The following is a 15,150-nucleotide window of genomic DNA, read 5'->3' on the forward strand; positions in this document are numbered from 1 at the left end:
CAATTAAAAAAACGATGAAAGTCTTATGTAATTTTACATGTAATTACTTAAACCTACATGAGAGGAACTCACCTTACGAGCTGGCTATACATCTCTTAAAAACACAAATAAAATACATGAATAAAATATTTATACTATACCAGCTTTGTAAGATAATATATATATATATATATATATATGCTATATGTTATATATATATATATATATATATATATATATATATATATATATATATAACATATAGCATATATATATATATATATATATGCTATATGTTTCATATATATATATATATATATATATATATATATATATATATATATATATCTGATTTCTGGTTACGCTCAGCAACAAGACGTATAAAAACTGGTCTTTCGGGTAGGGAGAGAGTAGTCATACCCTAGTGAGAAGGGTTGTAGTTAGGAAAAGGGGAAGGTGTATGTGTATATTTATCTAAATATTCTAAATATTTAACCGTGATGTTTGACGGGTTGCATACACTAGCATATCAGAAATAACAAGAAATATATAGAATATATTAAGATCAGTAACAACATTAAAACTTGAAATAGATCAGTCATATTATAAACTATGAAACAAGACTTATATAAGTTTGAATTAATGAAGTTTGACCGATTCAACTGCCCAGTTAGGAAGATCATTCCACAATCTGGTCACAGCTGGAATAAAACTTCTAGAAGTTTTATTCCAGCTTTGACCAGATTGTGGAATGATCTTCCTAATCTGGAGGTTGAACCGGGGGAACTTCAGAAGTTCTAACAAGTTTGCAAAAGCTTTTCTAATGAACGGGTTGAGATAATTTTCATTATATAATTTATACTATATATGAATGATCTATTTTAACGTTGTTACTGATCTTCAAATATTTTCTAGTATTTCTCATATAAAGTCAAATATTTTTAGTACTTTGATATATAATTTATTCGTTATTTCTATGTTTTCTCTCCTCACTGGGGTATTTTCACTGTTGGAGTCTTAGGGCTTGTAGCATCCTGCTTTTCCAACTAAGGTTGTGCCTTGGCTAATAATAATAATAATAATAATTTTGTTCTACCTGCTGTGAATCTAAAATAACATTTCTACCAGCCGTGAAGCTTAAATAAATAATCTTCAAAAAGTACCATAAGCCTAATCTAGACCTACTTCTAAGCCACACCTTCCTCCCAAACCGATAAAAGCTGAATCATCACTAAAATTGCTTTTGCTGGCAGTGGCGCTGCAAGCACTCAAACGCAAGAAGAAATACGAACAGCAATTGCAGCAAATTGACGGAACCCTGAGCACGCTGGAATTCCAGAGGGAAGCCCTGGAGTCGGCCAGCACCAACACGAGTGTCCTACAGACGATGGGATTGGCTGCCAAGTCCCTCAAGGCTGCGCATCAACATATGTAAGTCTAGGGTTTTTTGTTTGTTTGTTTGAATGAGAGAGAGAGAGAGAGAGAGAGAGAGAGAGAGAGAGAGAGAGAGAGAGAGACTCAATTAACCTGATTGCTGTATCTGATAGATTCCCTTTTCTTATTCATAGGAGCACTTTGGGTGGTAAATTAGCAAATAGGTCTGCCCCAAAATTTTCTTTTCTCCGGAGTGTGAAATTCACCCTTGACTATTCGAAGATTTCATTCTAACAATGGATCTCTCTCTCTCTCTCTCTCTCCTCTCTCTCTCTCTCTCTCTCTCTCTCTCTCTCTCATTTCCTTAGGCTTACTAAGTTTATAATACGCCTATTTGTTGAGGATTCTGTAAAATAGATAATCCTAAAAAATTATACAAATTTTAAATCTTAAAATTCTCAAATAACATAAAATTATCAATTGGAGTTTACAAATAAATCTATTATCATTTACCAAGGTTATGGTAGAATATAATAACGACTGGCCTAGGTATGAAAAGGACTTTTATTAATTTTAAACGGAGTAGTGAAAGTCTTAAAAAGACTTTCATTAATCTTAAACGTAGTGAAAGTTTATACAATTGTGTTTTGAATACGAAAGGGATTTTTCACCGTTTATTTGTAAGGAGCGAATTGTAAAACTAGGTAAAAAACAGTAAAGAGAAATGCAAAATCTTCTCTTAGTCTGTTTAGAGAGGAAAGCGGAGTAAAGGAGAAATGATTCAATTTGTATTTTATCTCTTCATTTTGGTTTCTGCATTCATTACGATCTGTCTTCACAGCTTATATGTGGCAGATCTATTTCAACGTTGCTACTGATCTTTAAGATATTCTATATCTTTGATACATTGCTTCTCATATAGTTTATTTATTTCTTTTTCCCACTGGGTTATTTTCCCTGTTGGAGCTAGACGTATAGCATTCTGCTTTTTCACTAGGGTTGTAGCTTAGCCATTATTATTATTATAATCATTATTATTATTATTATTGAAAAGGAACGTAGACAGCGTTCATGAAATGATGGATGACATTGCCGAGCAGCAAGACCTCGCCAAGGAGATAACGGAAGCCATTAGCGGAGGATTGTCAATCGGAGATGACGTCGATGAGGTAAAGTGACGTCATCGTTGGTTGAGATCACCCAGGTGCAGGGTTGCCAGGTTGGCCTTTTCTCAGGCTAAAAACTTCAAATTTGGCCTTTTTTCAGAAATTGGTCGGCCTTTAGCAATATCATAAAAGAGGTTGGCCTTAAAATGCTATGTTTTTGGCCTTTTTTTACTAATGGGTTGGCCTTGTATAGTTGCAGTTGATCAAAAGTTGGCCTTTTCTTAGAAAACCTGGCAGTCCTGCCCAGGTGTGACATCAGTTGCTTAAAATATTTCTTAACATAGATCATTATTCAATTTAGAGATATAATATTTCAAATATTGTTGCAATTTATTTGTTTATTCTACCAATAGGCAATGAACATCCGGTGATATAGACTCGCTTTCACTTAGACTCAAACGCACATTCTTTCCCTTGGTAGGATGACCTCTTGGCAGAACTGGAAGAATTAGAACAGGAGGACTTGGACGAGAAGCTCCTGGATACAGGCTCCCTTCCCTCAGTGCCGACGGCGGCGCTGCCGAAGGCAGCAGTCGTTAAGAAGAAGGACGTTGAGAAGGATAATGACTTCGCGGAATTAGAAGCATGGGCTTCTTAGGAGGTCTGGAGAGTGAGTCAGTTGGTTGAAAGGATTCGTAAGTGATGATGTGCTCTCTCTCTCTCTCTCTCTCTCTCTCTCTCTCTCTCTCTCTCTCTCTCTCTCTCTCTCTCTCTCTCTCTCTCTCTCTCTCTCTATATATATATATATATATATATATATATATATATATATATATATATATATATATATTACTAGCTAAGTGAAAGATTGAAAAAAGCAAACCAGACATTAATGGTTAGGTTAAGTAAAGTTTAGAAATCAAATCGCCTGAAATTACATATGAAAATCAGACTGTATATCAGTTTAGTGAGATCGGTGTTACTCTATGGACGTGAGTCAGTATCACAATGAAACAGTCTCCAATAGATTTAGTAGATTTGAGAACAAAGCCCTCGGAAGGATATTAGGAGTGAAATGGCACGACAGGATTAGAAATGAAACTATAAGAGAGATTACTCGAGTGCCAAATGTGGATGGTATCATGATGAGAGGTAGATGGAGATGGTTTGGGCATGCTCTTCGCACTCCCCAAGAGGGATTAGTTCATCAAACGTTCAGCTGGGCTCCACAAGGTACTGGAAGAGTTGGAAGACCCAGGCCTACATGACTGAGAGCTATGAAGCGCGAAGTATATGATGAATGGAGAAGTATTGAATTAAAAGCTCAAGATATAGACGACTGGAGAAATCTAACCGAGGCCCTTTGCGTCAATAGGCGTAGGAGGAGATGATGATGATGATGAAGCTATAACCCTAGTTGGAAAGGCAAGATGCTTTAAGGCCAAGGGCCCCAACAGGGAAAAATAGCCCAGTGGGGAAAGGAAATAAAACGATATGAGAAGTAATGAACAATTAAAATAAAATATTTTAAAAACATTAACAACATTAAAACAGATATTTCATGTATAAACTATAAAAGAACTTATGCCAGCCTGTTCAACATAAAAACATTTGCTGCAACTTTGAACTTTTGAAGTTCTACTGATTCAACTACCCGATTTGGAAGATCATTCCACAACATGGTCACAGCTGGAATAAAACTGCTAGAGTACTGACTATTAGAATTAACTGCCTGCCTAGTAGGCTATTACGAACAGGATAGAATTGTCCAGGGAGATCTGAATGTAAAGGATGGTCAGAATTATAACAAATCTTATGCAACATGCATAATGAACTAATTGAACGATGGTGGCAAAGATTAATATATAGATCAGGAATAAGAAATTTAATAGACCGTAAGTTCCTGTCGAACAAATTAAGATGAGAATCAGCAGCTGGAGACCAGACAGGAGAACAATACTCGAAACAAGGTAGAATGAAAAAATTAAAACACTTCTTCAGATTAGATTGGTTACCAAAAATCTTAAAATATTTTCTCAATAAGCCATTTTTTTGGTGCAATTGAAGAAGACACAGACCTAATATGTTTCTCAAAAGTAAATTTTCTGTCGAGAATCACACCTAAAATTTTAAAAGAGTCATACAAATTTAAAGAAACATTATCAATGCTGAGATCCGGATGTTGAGGAGCCACTGTCCTTCACCTACTTACAATCATACTTTGAGTTATGTTAGGATTCAACTTCATATCCCATAATTTGCACCATGCACTAATTCTAGCTAGATCTTTATCAAGGGATTTACCAACCCCAGATCTACATTCAGGGGATGGAATTGATGCAAAGAGAGTAGCATCATCTGCATATGCAATAAGTTTGTTTTTAAACAACATATCAAGCTTACATGATAATAAAAACAAAGGAACACTAAATAAAACACAACAACAACAACAACAACAACAACAAACGCAGCCGTGTCTAGTCCACTGCAGGACAAAAGCCTCGGACGTGTCCTCAGTCATGTCTAAGGTTTGGCCATTTTCATGAACACGCTGCCCACTGCAGATTGGTGATGGTGGGAGACTTTAGTTCGATCGCTCACAACAAACCAACCTGGTATGGGTGGCCCTGACTACTACAGCTTTTTCTGATCATGGCGATACACAAAACCTTTCAGCACATTAAGGTATCCTCACTCAGAAATAATAAACACACAGGTACAAACACACACATATCTATCTATCTATATACACACATATATATACTGTATATATATATATATATATATATATATATATATATATATATATATATGCAAGTGTGTGTCAACTTTCCTAACAGAAAGGAATTATTAACCACTGCACCGTAACTGTTCAGCAAAAAAAAAAAAAAAAAAAAAAAAAAATAAAAGTAAGCAGCTCTTCCAGGACACTCCAAAATCAAACTATTGTTCTCTAGTCTTGGGTAGTGCCATAGCCTCTGTACCATGGTCTTCCAACTCCTGGGTTAGAGTTCTCTTGCTTGAGGGCCCATTCAGGCACATTATTCTCTCTTTTACCTTTCCTCACTGGGCTATTTTCCCTGCTGGAGGCCTTGGGCTTATAGCATCCTGCTTTTCCAACTAGGGTTAGAGCTTAGCTAATGGTAATAATAATATTAATAACAACAACAACAATAATAATAATAATAATAATAATAATAATAATAAAGACAGTTCTTCAATAATAATCAAGCTTTATATTGAAAATTCTTTATAATTCTGTTTTCCTCTTTACCTTTTACCTACTTTAGTTTTACTAAATATCTCATTAACCTCTCTATAGTTACTAATAAACACTCATTTAAATCATTTATCTTCATATAAATGTTTTTTTTTTATTTCTATAGTCTTACTTCTTTGAATAAACGGATTAATATTTTGTATCTAAATTAAATCTCATTAAAATTTCTTTTCAGCATTCTACGTCTGGCGAGAGTTGGAAATAGCAGTTTTATATATATATATATATATATATATATATATATATATATATATATATATATATATATATATATATATATATATATATATATATATATATATATATATATATATATATATACAATATTGATTGTCTTAACTTGAACCATAATTACCTACTTTAGTTTCACTAAATATCTCATTAGCCTCTCTATAGTTACTAATAAATACTTATTTAAATAATTTATCTTCATATAATTTTTTTTTTTATTTCTATAGCCTTACTTCTTTGAATAAACGTATTAATATTTTGTATGAATTAAACTTCATTAAAATTTCCTTTCAGCATTCTACGTCTGGCGAGAGTTGGAAACTGCAAGTAGAGAGAGAGAGAGAGAGAGAGAGAGAGAGAGAGAGAGAGAGAGAGAGAGAGAGAGAGTTATATCTTTATTGTCGTTGTTACATCTAAAATCAAAGGAGAATTCTACGAATAATTGTACATTAAATATATTCTTATTTTAAATCTTATTTTAACGGCACACTTTGCTTAAACACGCGCGCGCACGCATATATAATTATAGTGTTTTAATAATTTACAACTGTTTACCTAAGCTAAAACTGTATAAAAAACAACCAGAAATATATTGTAAGTAGGCAAGCTACCGAAGCTTTTCTACAAACTAGGCCTACTATAAATAAATAAGTTAATTGAGGTCTATCGTTTTATTTTCACTAATAATTGAGGCAAGGTGATACCAGTAGATAGTAATTAAGAAAATAAATGACCAATAATTCAATATCGTGACTGAATAAGCTTATACAAGCAAATAAACGTAAATTGCAAAGTCAGCAGTTTTTGTGTTTCAAACCGATGCGCTATGCTAGAATGCTTGCTTGGTTCTTAGCAAGCAAATGCCCTCTTCTTGCGTTTGTGCATCGCATACAAGAATACAGACATGGGTTCATCAAACTACAAGTATATTAAACTAAAATCATACATAACTGAGATTGTTGGAGGCATATAATAGGTGTAGGCCTAGAATTTACAAGTATCAGTTTGATTTCATTCATGGCCATGTAAATATAAAGAAAACACGGTAGAAATTACGTCATGAAATCTTGTACCAGTCCTGTCCTGTTATGGTTTAAACCCCCCCCCCCCGGAACACCCCATTCCCTATGAAAAGGAGTTTACCAACCAGTGTTGCCAGATATACCTGAATCACTTTACATGTTCGGAAAAAATATAGTGTGAAAAGATATTGATTTCCATAAATTAAAGAAAATTAAATATAGAATTACCTATTGAATCAAAACTAACTAACTTAATCTCATCTAAAAACAAGGCTATATTATGCTAGATTAAAAACATAATTAGAATAAGGCAAGATGATGTTTATAGATTCCTGGACACACTTTAATGGCAACACCAGCAAATGTACAAGTGTAGACGAGAGACTGTGAATGTAGGTGATTTGAAGAGCCGATGAGGACCAAAAAAGTTAACAATCTTGTGATTATAAAGCACTTTTTGACAATGGGTCGACTAAAATGGCTACGGAAATGGAAAGGTAAGAGATTCTGCTAGTTCCTGGTTGCCGGAGGAAGATGCTTATCGTTAAAATACGGATAAATGAGACAATAACAGAATAGATTCTGTGAAGATCTTATGGGTTCACATTCATATGGCTGAGCTGTGTGTATATATATATATATATATATATATATATATATATATATATATATATATATATATATATATATATATATATATATACACCCTTTCTGAGTAGGGATACCCTAAATTGGTGAAAGGGTTTGCATATCCCCATGATCAACAAAGCTGTACTAGTCAGGGCCACCCATACTAGGTTGGTTTGCTGTGAACGACCAGTCTTAAGAGCTCCAACCATAACCATTGTAGTGGTGAAAACGGGTCAAACCCCAGACATGAATAAGCACATGTCCTGCAGTTGACTAGAAACGGCTGAATTTGTTGTATGTATGTATATACAAACACACACACACACACACACACATATATATATATATATATATATATATATATATATATATATATATATATATATATATATATATATTTCCCACTCTCTCTCTCTCTCTCTCTGTGATTACTTCATCTTTCCCAAATAGCTAAACTAAGCAGGTTTGAGGCTGAGACTAGGATAAAAAAAAGAGACTACCTTATGGCAACAGCCTAATCTTGACAAACACGTTACGGGGAACACCATTATTATGCTTTTGCTGCGGAAAACGAAATATTGATTAAAGTTCTCTTTCCTTATCATAATTCTATCTTTTTTTATTTATCTGTTGTTTTGTGGTAACGTCCCTGACTGATGAACGACAGACTTGGGTTCGAGTCCCGCTCAAACACAAAATTTTCTGTGGTCGTTGCAACCTCACCATCCTTGTGGGCTAAGGATGGGGTGGGGGAGGTTTGGGTGGGCCTGTAGTTCTATTTCATGAGTCATCAGCAGACATTGCCTGGCCATCCTTGGTCCTAGCTTGGGTAAGGGGGCTTGGGCTCTGATCATATGTATATATGGCCAGTATCTAGGGCATTTTCCTGCTTGATAGGGCAATGTCACTGTTCCTTGCCTCTGCCATTCATGAGCGGCCTTCAAGCCTTTAAATGTTCTTCTATAGTGGCACTATATAAGTAATTATTTGAGGCAAAAGATAATTAAAAATTGTACAATTTACTGCCTTCTGTTTTTCCCTATTATCAAAACCTACTTTCTTCAACTAGAATTGGAGATTAGCTAATAATAATAATAATAATAATAATAATAATAATAATAATACAAACATGTGTATATGTATTATAATCCCGAATTGAAAAGTTAGAATCAAGATTTTTCACTTTTATATTCGGGGGTTATATAACGGATTTTGAGCGAAGCGAAAATTCTACTTTTGGGTGAGATATCCATGTCGTCCTGATGGAAGGTTCCTAATAGTAGCTTCCTAAGGGATATATGTACTACAGTGATATTCCCAGAGAATTTACCTTTAGGTCTCCAGAATTCTAACTCCTGGCGCAAATATCCTTAAAATTTCTCTCAAGGATATCGCATAATATCGAGGACATATTCTTGACACGCCACATAGCAATCTTCACCCCGAATAGTGTTTACGCTTTGAGGGGAAAAGTGGCAAAAATAGAAGGGGAGCCGTTATCAATGTTACCCTACTTCCCATATTACTATTGAGTATCAAGATGGTGCCATATCCAAGATGGCGGATATTCCTTGTAGCGTTGAGCATGGTGCTACAGATATAGTAGTTTCAGGAGGGATTCTGCGAAGACCTTTTCTAAAGAAAAGGAGGGTGGGTCCATCAGGACGACATGGCTATCTCACCCAAAAATAGATTTTTTGCTTCGCTCTAAATCCATTTTTTGGGCTCAAGCCATGTTGTCCAGATGGAAGCTTACCAGAGCATTACTGTATCTGTGGATTTTCATCAGTGCCTTAACCTTGGGACAATATTTTTATGGTCATCTGGACCATTTGAGACAAATGACGTTACTGTTATCCGTCATTATCACTAATCATAGACAATGTTAGTGCTTCCTGCCCCCTACAGGGAAGTCATACTAGACGGTAGAAAAGGGGCCTCAAGGTTAGCATATATTGTATGAACAAACATAAGTATTCACTGGGTACACAAACGGTCTCACGGTTTGTATATATTGTCGGAACGATATCAGTGTCCATTATATCCATTGTTTGTAAGCATACAATGATATGAGGTTTACTTACAAGAGTAAGTCAAAGAACTCTGGCATCTTGAATATGCAAATTGCCGGGCGAATTAGGACGCAATTACATTCTAATACACATTTATTTCTAATAAATGACTAAATGAAATAACAAGTGAAATGAATGTAACATGATAAATGAATTATACATGCGACGTATACAGAAATTATTTTCCCTTTTGAAAGGGAAGAAATGATGAGTGCCACTCTAAGACTGAAGAAAATTTTTTTTTAATATATTTTTCCTTTATAATTTCTGTAAATGTTGTATCCTATCAACACTGTGTACTACGTACACGCGGCACAAGTGTTATCTGTATAATTCCACACCTGAGATTTTGAACAGATTTAGTGTCACCATGGTAACACTCACTTAAAGGGTATCACACCAGAAGTGTTGACACATTTTCCCGTTAATTGATAGTCCCAATCAATTAACTGTTCATCGCAGTAATTAGACGACAGGTTTTAATACACTACCTGCCGCCACCACATAATGCTTCAGTTCATGGACCTGCTTAGCATAGTGTTTATAGAACACTCTGGATGATTTCCATCCAGTATATGAGCGAAGACGCTCAAAGTCCATATACTGAAAAAAGTTCAGTGATGAAGCAATTTTCCTCGGATCACGACCTGCGGGTGTACTGTCAGGATCTGCTCTGCGAATAAAGTAGGTGAGCTTCGCCCTCAGTTGTTTTAGGGATAAGTTTGATCCAGAGGTTTTTCCTTTAAAGAGCTGTCCTCCCCTGAAGTCTGAAGTTCTACGAAGATAGACCTTTAGACACTCTACAGGACATAGAGAGACATCTTCCTTCAGAGGGCAGATAGCTCGTTCTTAGCGAGAAAGGTTGGATCAGGAAAGAGATTCAGTTCTCCCGCTTCTGTGAACTGAATGTGGCCCTCATTTCTAGATAGGGCTACTATTTCACTAACTCTAGCCCCAGAGGCTATGGTGAACAGAAAAATAACCTTTTGGGTTAGGTCCTTGAGGGAACAATCTTCATTGTTCACAGATGAGGCATAATGTAGGACCTTGTCCAAAGACCATGAGATGGGCTTTGGAGGTGCTGCAGGCCTAAGCCTTGCGCATGCCTTCGGAATCTTATTAAAGATTTCATTCGCCAGATCCACTTGAAAGGCATATAGAAGAGGTCTAGTCAAGGCTGACTTGCACATAGTTATCGTGTTGGCTGCCAGACCTTGATTATGAAGGTGGACAAAGAAGGACAGACAGAAGTTCATTGAAATTTCTTTCGGTCCTTTTGCTTTTACAAAAGCAACCCACTTTTTCCAAGATGACTCATATTGTCTTCTAGTTGACTTAGACTTGTATTCTTCTAAGAATTCTATATTGCCTTCTGAGATCCCAAATCTTTTCCTAACTGCTAGGGCAAGAAAATCATGAAATGAAAGGTTTGGGCTCTCCGTGATAAATCGAACTTCTGAACCCTCTGAGATGTACTGGGTTCAGTACTAGGGCCAGCCTAAGCCTCAGTTCCTTCACTAAAGGGAATGAGTTGCTCTTGGGCTACTTGGGAGCCACCAGAGCTACTCCTCCCTGGAAGGATCTCAGCATGTTGAGGACTTTCAGCAGGAGATTGGATGGGATGAACAGGAATTCCTGAGTCCATCCCTTCCATACTAGAGACATGGTGTCTGTTATCTCCTCTAGAGGATCCTTGTATGGGGCTACATATCGAGGTAGTTTCTTGATGACGCTTGTGACGAAGAGGTCGATCTGCAGTTCGGGGACTTGTTCCCATCTGGGAGAGAATAGGTCTGCGTCTGTGGACCATTCTAACTCTATCGGCTTGAGCCCGAGTAGAGCATCCGCTGTCACATCGCGGATCGATTGTACATGAACTACTGATAGGTGCCATCCTTTTAGGCAAGGGATGGCTAACATCACCTAAACTATATGAGACGCTCTCTAGCCTTGTCGGTTCCGACGTCTCATTATCGCTTTGATGTCCCAGATCAGCCTGAGGAGGTCTGACCAACGTGGAGAGAGTTTCCCCAACCACGACAGGACTAACATGGCCTTGGATAGAAATGACCGAGTCCCTTGGATTTTCCTCTGATGGGAGTGAACACCCCATTCTTCCGACTAGGCATCCATGCGGATGATCTTCAATAATCAAGGTAGTTGCAAGGGCACGGTCTTCAATAGGCTTTTGGCCTTTGACCATTGTTAGGGAAGCGATTAAGGAAAGACCGATATCGGTCCTTTTAGATCTCTTCGAGCGTTTGATGCGTATCTTCTCCAGACTCTTAACGCATCTTTCAGCTGTGCTCTTAGCACAGGGTCTGTCACTATTGCGAACTGGAGAGAGTTCAGAACTCTTCCCTGTTAGCGTCTTGGAATCCTGACTGATTACCATAGTCACTTGACTGACCCTGCGATCTCCTTTTACATCCCTAAGGGAAAGGAGAGCCGGTGTGACCTCAGGTTTCGATGGTTTTTTAACCATTGAAGCCTTTGAGGTGGAGAGAATCGAGACTTCTTGAAGCTGATTTTGCATCCCCGATGTTCCAGGAACCGGATCACTTCCTTGGATGCTCACAGACCAGCCACTTCGGGTGCTGCCCACACCAGTCTTTCGTCCAGGTACTTTGTTACCTGAACCATTTCTAGGCCTGGTTATTGCGTGACTGTGTCCGCCAATTCCGTGAAGATACTTGGGACTGTGTTTAGTCCGACAAGTATCTTTCCTAGGACATACGTTATCCTCTGTAACTTGAATCCTAGGTAGGAGGAGAGAGGGCGACTGACTGGAAGCTGCCAATAAGCATCTTTCAGGTCTGACAAGACTGTGAACACCCATTTTTGAAATAGGGTCCTTATGTTCAGAAAGATCAACATTCTGAACTTGCTGTTTTATTTGAACTTGTTGAGTGGCAACAGGTCCAGAATGACTCTGATTTTTCTTGAGTCCTTCTTGTGAACACTAAACAGCCTTCCCTGGAATTCGATGGACTATACTTTCCTTACCACCTGTATGCTCTAGAGCTCTAAGGTATACTCTTCCTGGACGGGGTTGGAGTTGAGGAAATGATGGTGGAGGCATGTCTATTTTCCATCCTAGTCCCATCTTGATTAGGCCTTGGACCCAAGGATCGAAGGTCCAGCGATCCTGAAGGAACCTCCCTCCTACCAGAAGCGTCTCTTTGCTCCGACTGATCAGAAGGTTTACCTCTTCGACCGCCGGCCTGTGTCATCGAAACTGTGGGATGTTGTTGAACAGCCCGAGAAAAATTTATAGACTTTCCCATCTTCCTTTTAGGTTGGGGACCCACGTCCGTGGAAGACTTTCTCTTTGAAGAGATGCCCCACTTCTGGAAAGTCCCATATTCTCCGTGGTGGCTTTCTTAATCACCTCTCTGACTACCTCGTTTGGAAAGAGGTCTCTACCCCAGATGTTGGAAGATATCAGCTTCCTGGTTTCATGTTTCACTGTTGCGGCAGCAAACACAAACTCCCTACAGGCTCTCCTAGCCTTCATAAAGGCATAAAGGTCTTTTATTAAGGTGGCCATATGCATTTTGGCCAAGACCATGAGCATGTCTGGGGTACTTTGATGGGCTGAACACAACTCTATGCAGTTCTATAGGGATAGGGAGGCTGCAAGTCTCTCCTTTGTCTCTTGTTCCTTGCACAAAAGAAACTCAGAAAGTTTAGGGAGATTCTCGCTAAACTGTCGTCCAGCGACATCCGCGTCTAGTTTCCCTACTGAAAAGGATAAGTGAACTTCCTTCCAATCCTTCTCCTGCATGGGAAAGGCTGGTGACAGAGGCTTGTGCTCCTCGAGTGAAGGACATGGTTTGCCTGCCTCCACTGCCTTGGCAACAGATTTAAATGCCTTCCACATAAAGGGGAATGATATTGAAGCAGGAGCAAGAAAGGTAGGGTGTCTGTTACTTAGTGTGAACACTTTCGACACCGAGTAACCCGCCTTTCTCAGGCTACATGACAAGATAGCCTGTGCCTTATCATGGTCGAGAATCATGACCTCCTTTGGTTCCGTTTCTTTTCCTGACGTTGGTTCATGCTTCAGTCGAATGAAGCAATTAGGGAAAGCATTAAAGCTTGGCCAAAACTGGATTTCGTCTAAAGAAACTGCACCCATCTTCTCCGAGATGTAGAGTTTGCCGTCTAAAATCGGCATAAGCTCCGCATACCTCCAGGGATTGGTTTTGGAGCATGTTGGAAGGTCTTGGTCTCTGGGTCGTTTGTATGACCCTTGGGGAGCGACAAGTGGAGCTTCACAGAGCTCTGTCTTGAATTTTGCTTCCTCCTTTTCGCCTTGTTTGCGAAAGTTTTCCATTAGATCCTTCATATGGGCCAGTACCTGGTCCATTTTGTCTAATAGAGGGGTAGAAGGTGAAGATGTCGAGGTTAACGGCTCTAGAGCCGGCACAGACGGAAGCAATTCCAACATGACATTGTCCACCTCTTCCCATGGGGGCTTCCTGCCCTCCAACCCAAAGGCTATCTGGAGGCAGGAAGGTGCGAATCGTGCCTGGGGCATCATTATTTCCCCTACTTGCTTTCGGGAATAGTAAGCTACGCATCCTATCATTAGGTAGGTATTGTCCCGGAAAGATCTTCTGGAACCCTCTTACCAAATTGCGTATTTTCTTACGAGCTGCATCCCTAGACTCCATTGACTTGGGATTATCGAAACCCTCGGACACTAAGGTCCGACAGATATTGCAAACTTGGGGGTTCCAATATTGCAGGGATTCGAAAATAATATTGCAGGGGGCATGAAACCTGCATGTATTATGACCGTAAAAGTACTTCTCTTAATATTGCAGAAGACTGCAACACAAGTCATCTGGGGTTCCTCCTGTAAAGAAAGGAAAGCAGAATGAGTATACAATTGATTATCTCACTGATAAGCAATATGTAAAAGTCATCTTTTAACTAAAATAGCTTAGGATAGTAAGCTAGAAAGGGATAGTGGGAAACACATACTTGTGTATCCCTTGCAAGCAAATGCTGTTACCTCCCCTCAGTATTAACTATAAAGAGATTCCTTTATCAAGGCAACTCTAACGAAAGGGTTCTAACCCCTAGGGGTAGAAAAAGTGTACAATGCCACTGCCCCTTTTAATTATTTAACACTGTGGGGTAAGGATGACTGATTTCTAATCAGGAGTATTGAAGGAATTCTATTCTTTCAATATAGGAATGGTCTCAGCAGAAGCCCACACAAGGGTACCCAAGATATGTTAGAAATTAACTACTGTATAATCATACTATATTTTTCTGTTTGCAGTATATACTATATTGCAAAAAACCGACTACTGTATAATTATATATTGTAGTTCAGCCAGTGTGCTGCCATTATGGCTAGCATCTGACTTCACGGTCCAGCCGGCATGACACCGACTGGACTAGGAAATATAAAAGACATATATTTGTGTATCCTACACAGC

The 15,150-nt window shown here is 38.2% G+C and overlaps 2 protein-coding genes across 4 annotated transcripts in view; both read left to right on the forward strand.

The window, feature by feature from the left end:
- The window catches only part of LOC137628455 (charged multivesicular body protein 4b-like), a 14,708-nt gene extending 8,091 nt beyond the window's left edge, over positions 1–6,617 (forward strand). The window contains exons 3-6 of one of the 3 annotated variants that reach the window (XM_068359607.1): positions 1,233–1,410; positions 2,408–2,522; positions 2,941–3,120; positions 6,265–6,617. In XM_068359607.1, the coding sequence (XP_068215708.1) occupies positions 1,233–1,410; positions 2,408–2,522; positions 2,941–3,117 (470 nt within the window). In that variant the 3' untranslated portion in view covers positions 3,118–3,120; positions 6,265–6,617. Of the gene's footprint in view, positions 1–1,232; positions 1,411–2,407; positions 2,523–2,940; positions 3,130–5,914; positions 5,947–6,264 lie in introns of those variants that run through there. The other 2 variants (XM_068359605.1, XM_068359606.1) reach the window with 2 other exon arrangements.
- Positions 6,618–7,341: 724 nt separating this feature from the next.
- Positions 7,342–15,150, forward strand: part of LOC137628887 (charged multivesicular body protein 4b-like) — a 39,958-nt gene continuing 32,149 nt past the window's right edge. Inside the window, exon 1 of the mRNA XM_068360145.1 lies at positions 7,342–7,489. Within this exon, the coding sequence (XP_068216246.1) occupies positions 7,405–7,489 (85 nt within the window). The 5' untranslated portion in view covers positions 7,342–7,404. The remainder of the gene's footprint in view (positions 7,490–15,150) is intronic.

This window comes from Palaemon carinicauda, chromosome 36 (genome assembly GCF_036898095.1).
Source record: "Palaemon carinicauda isolate YSFRI2023 chromosome 36, ASM3689809v2, whole genome shotgun sequence".
Lineage (NCBI taxonomy): Eukaryota > Metazoa > Arthropoda > Malacostraca > Decapoda > Palaemonidae > Palaemon > Palaemon carinicauda.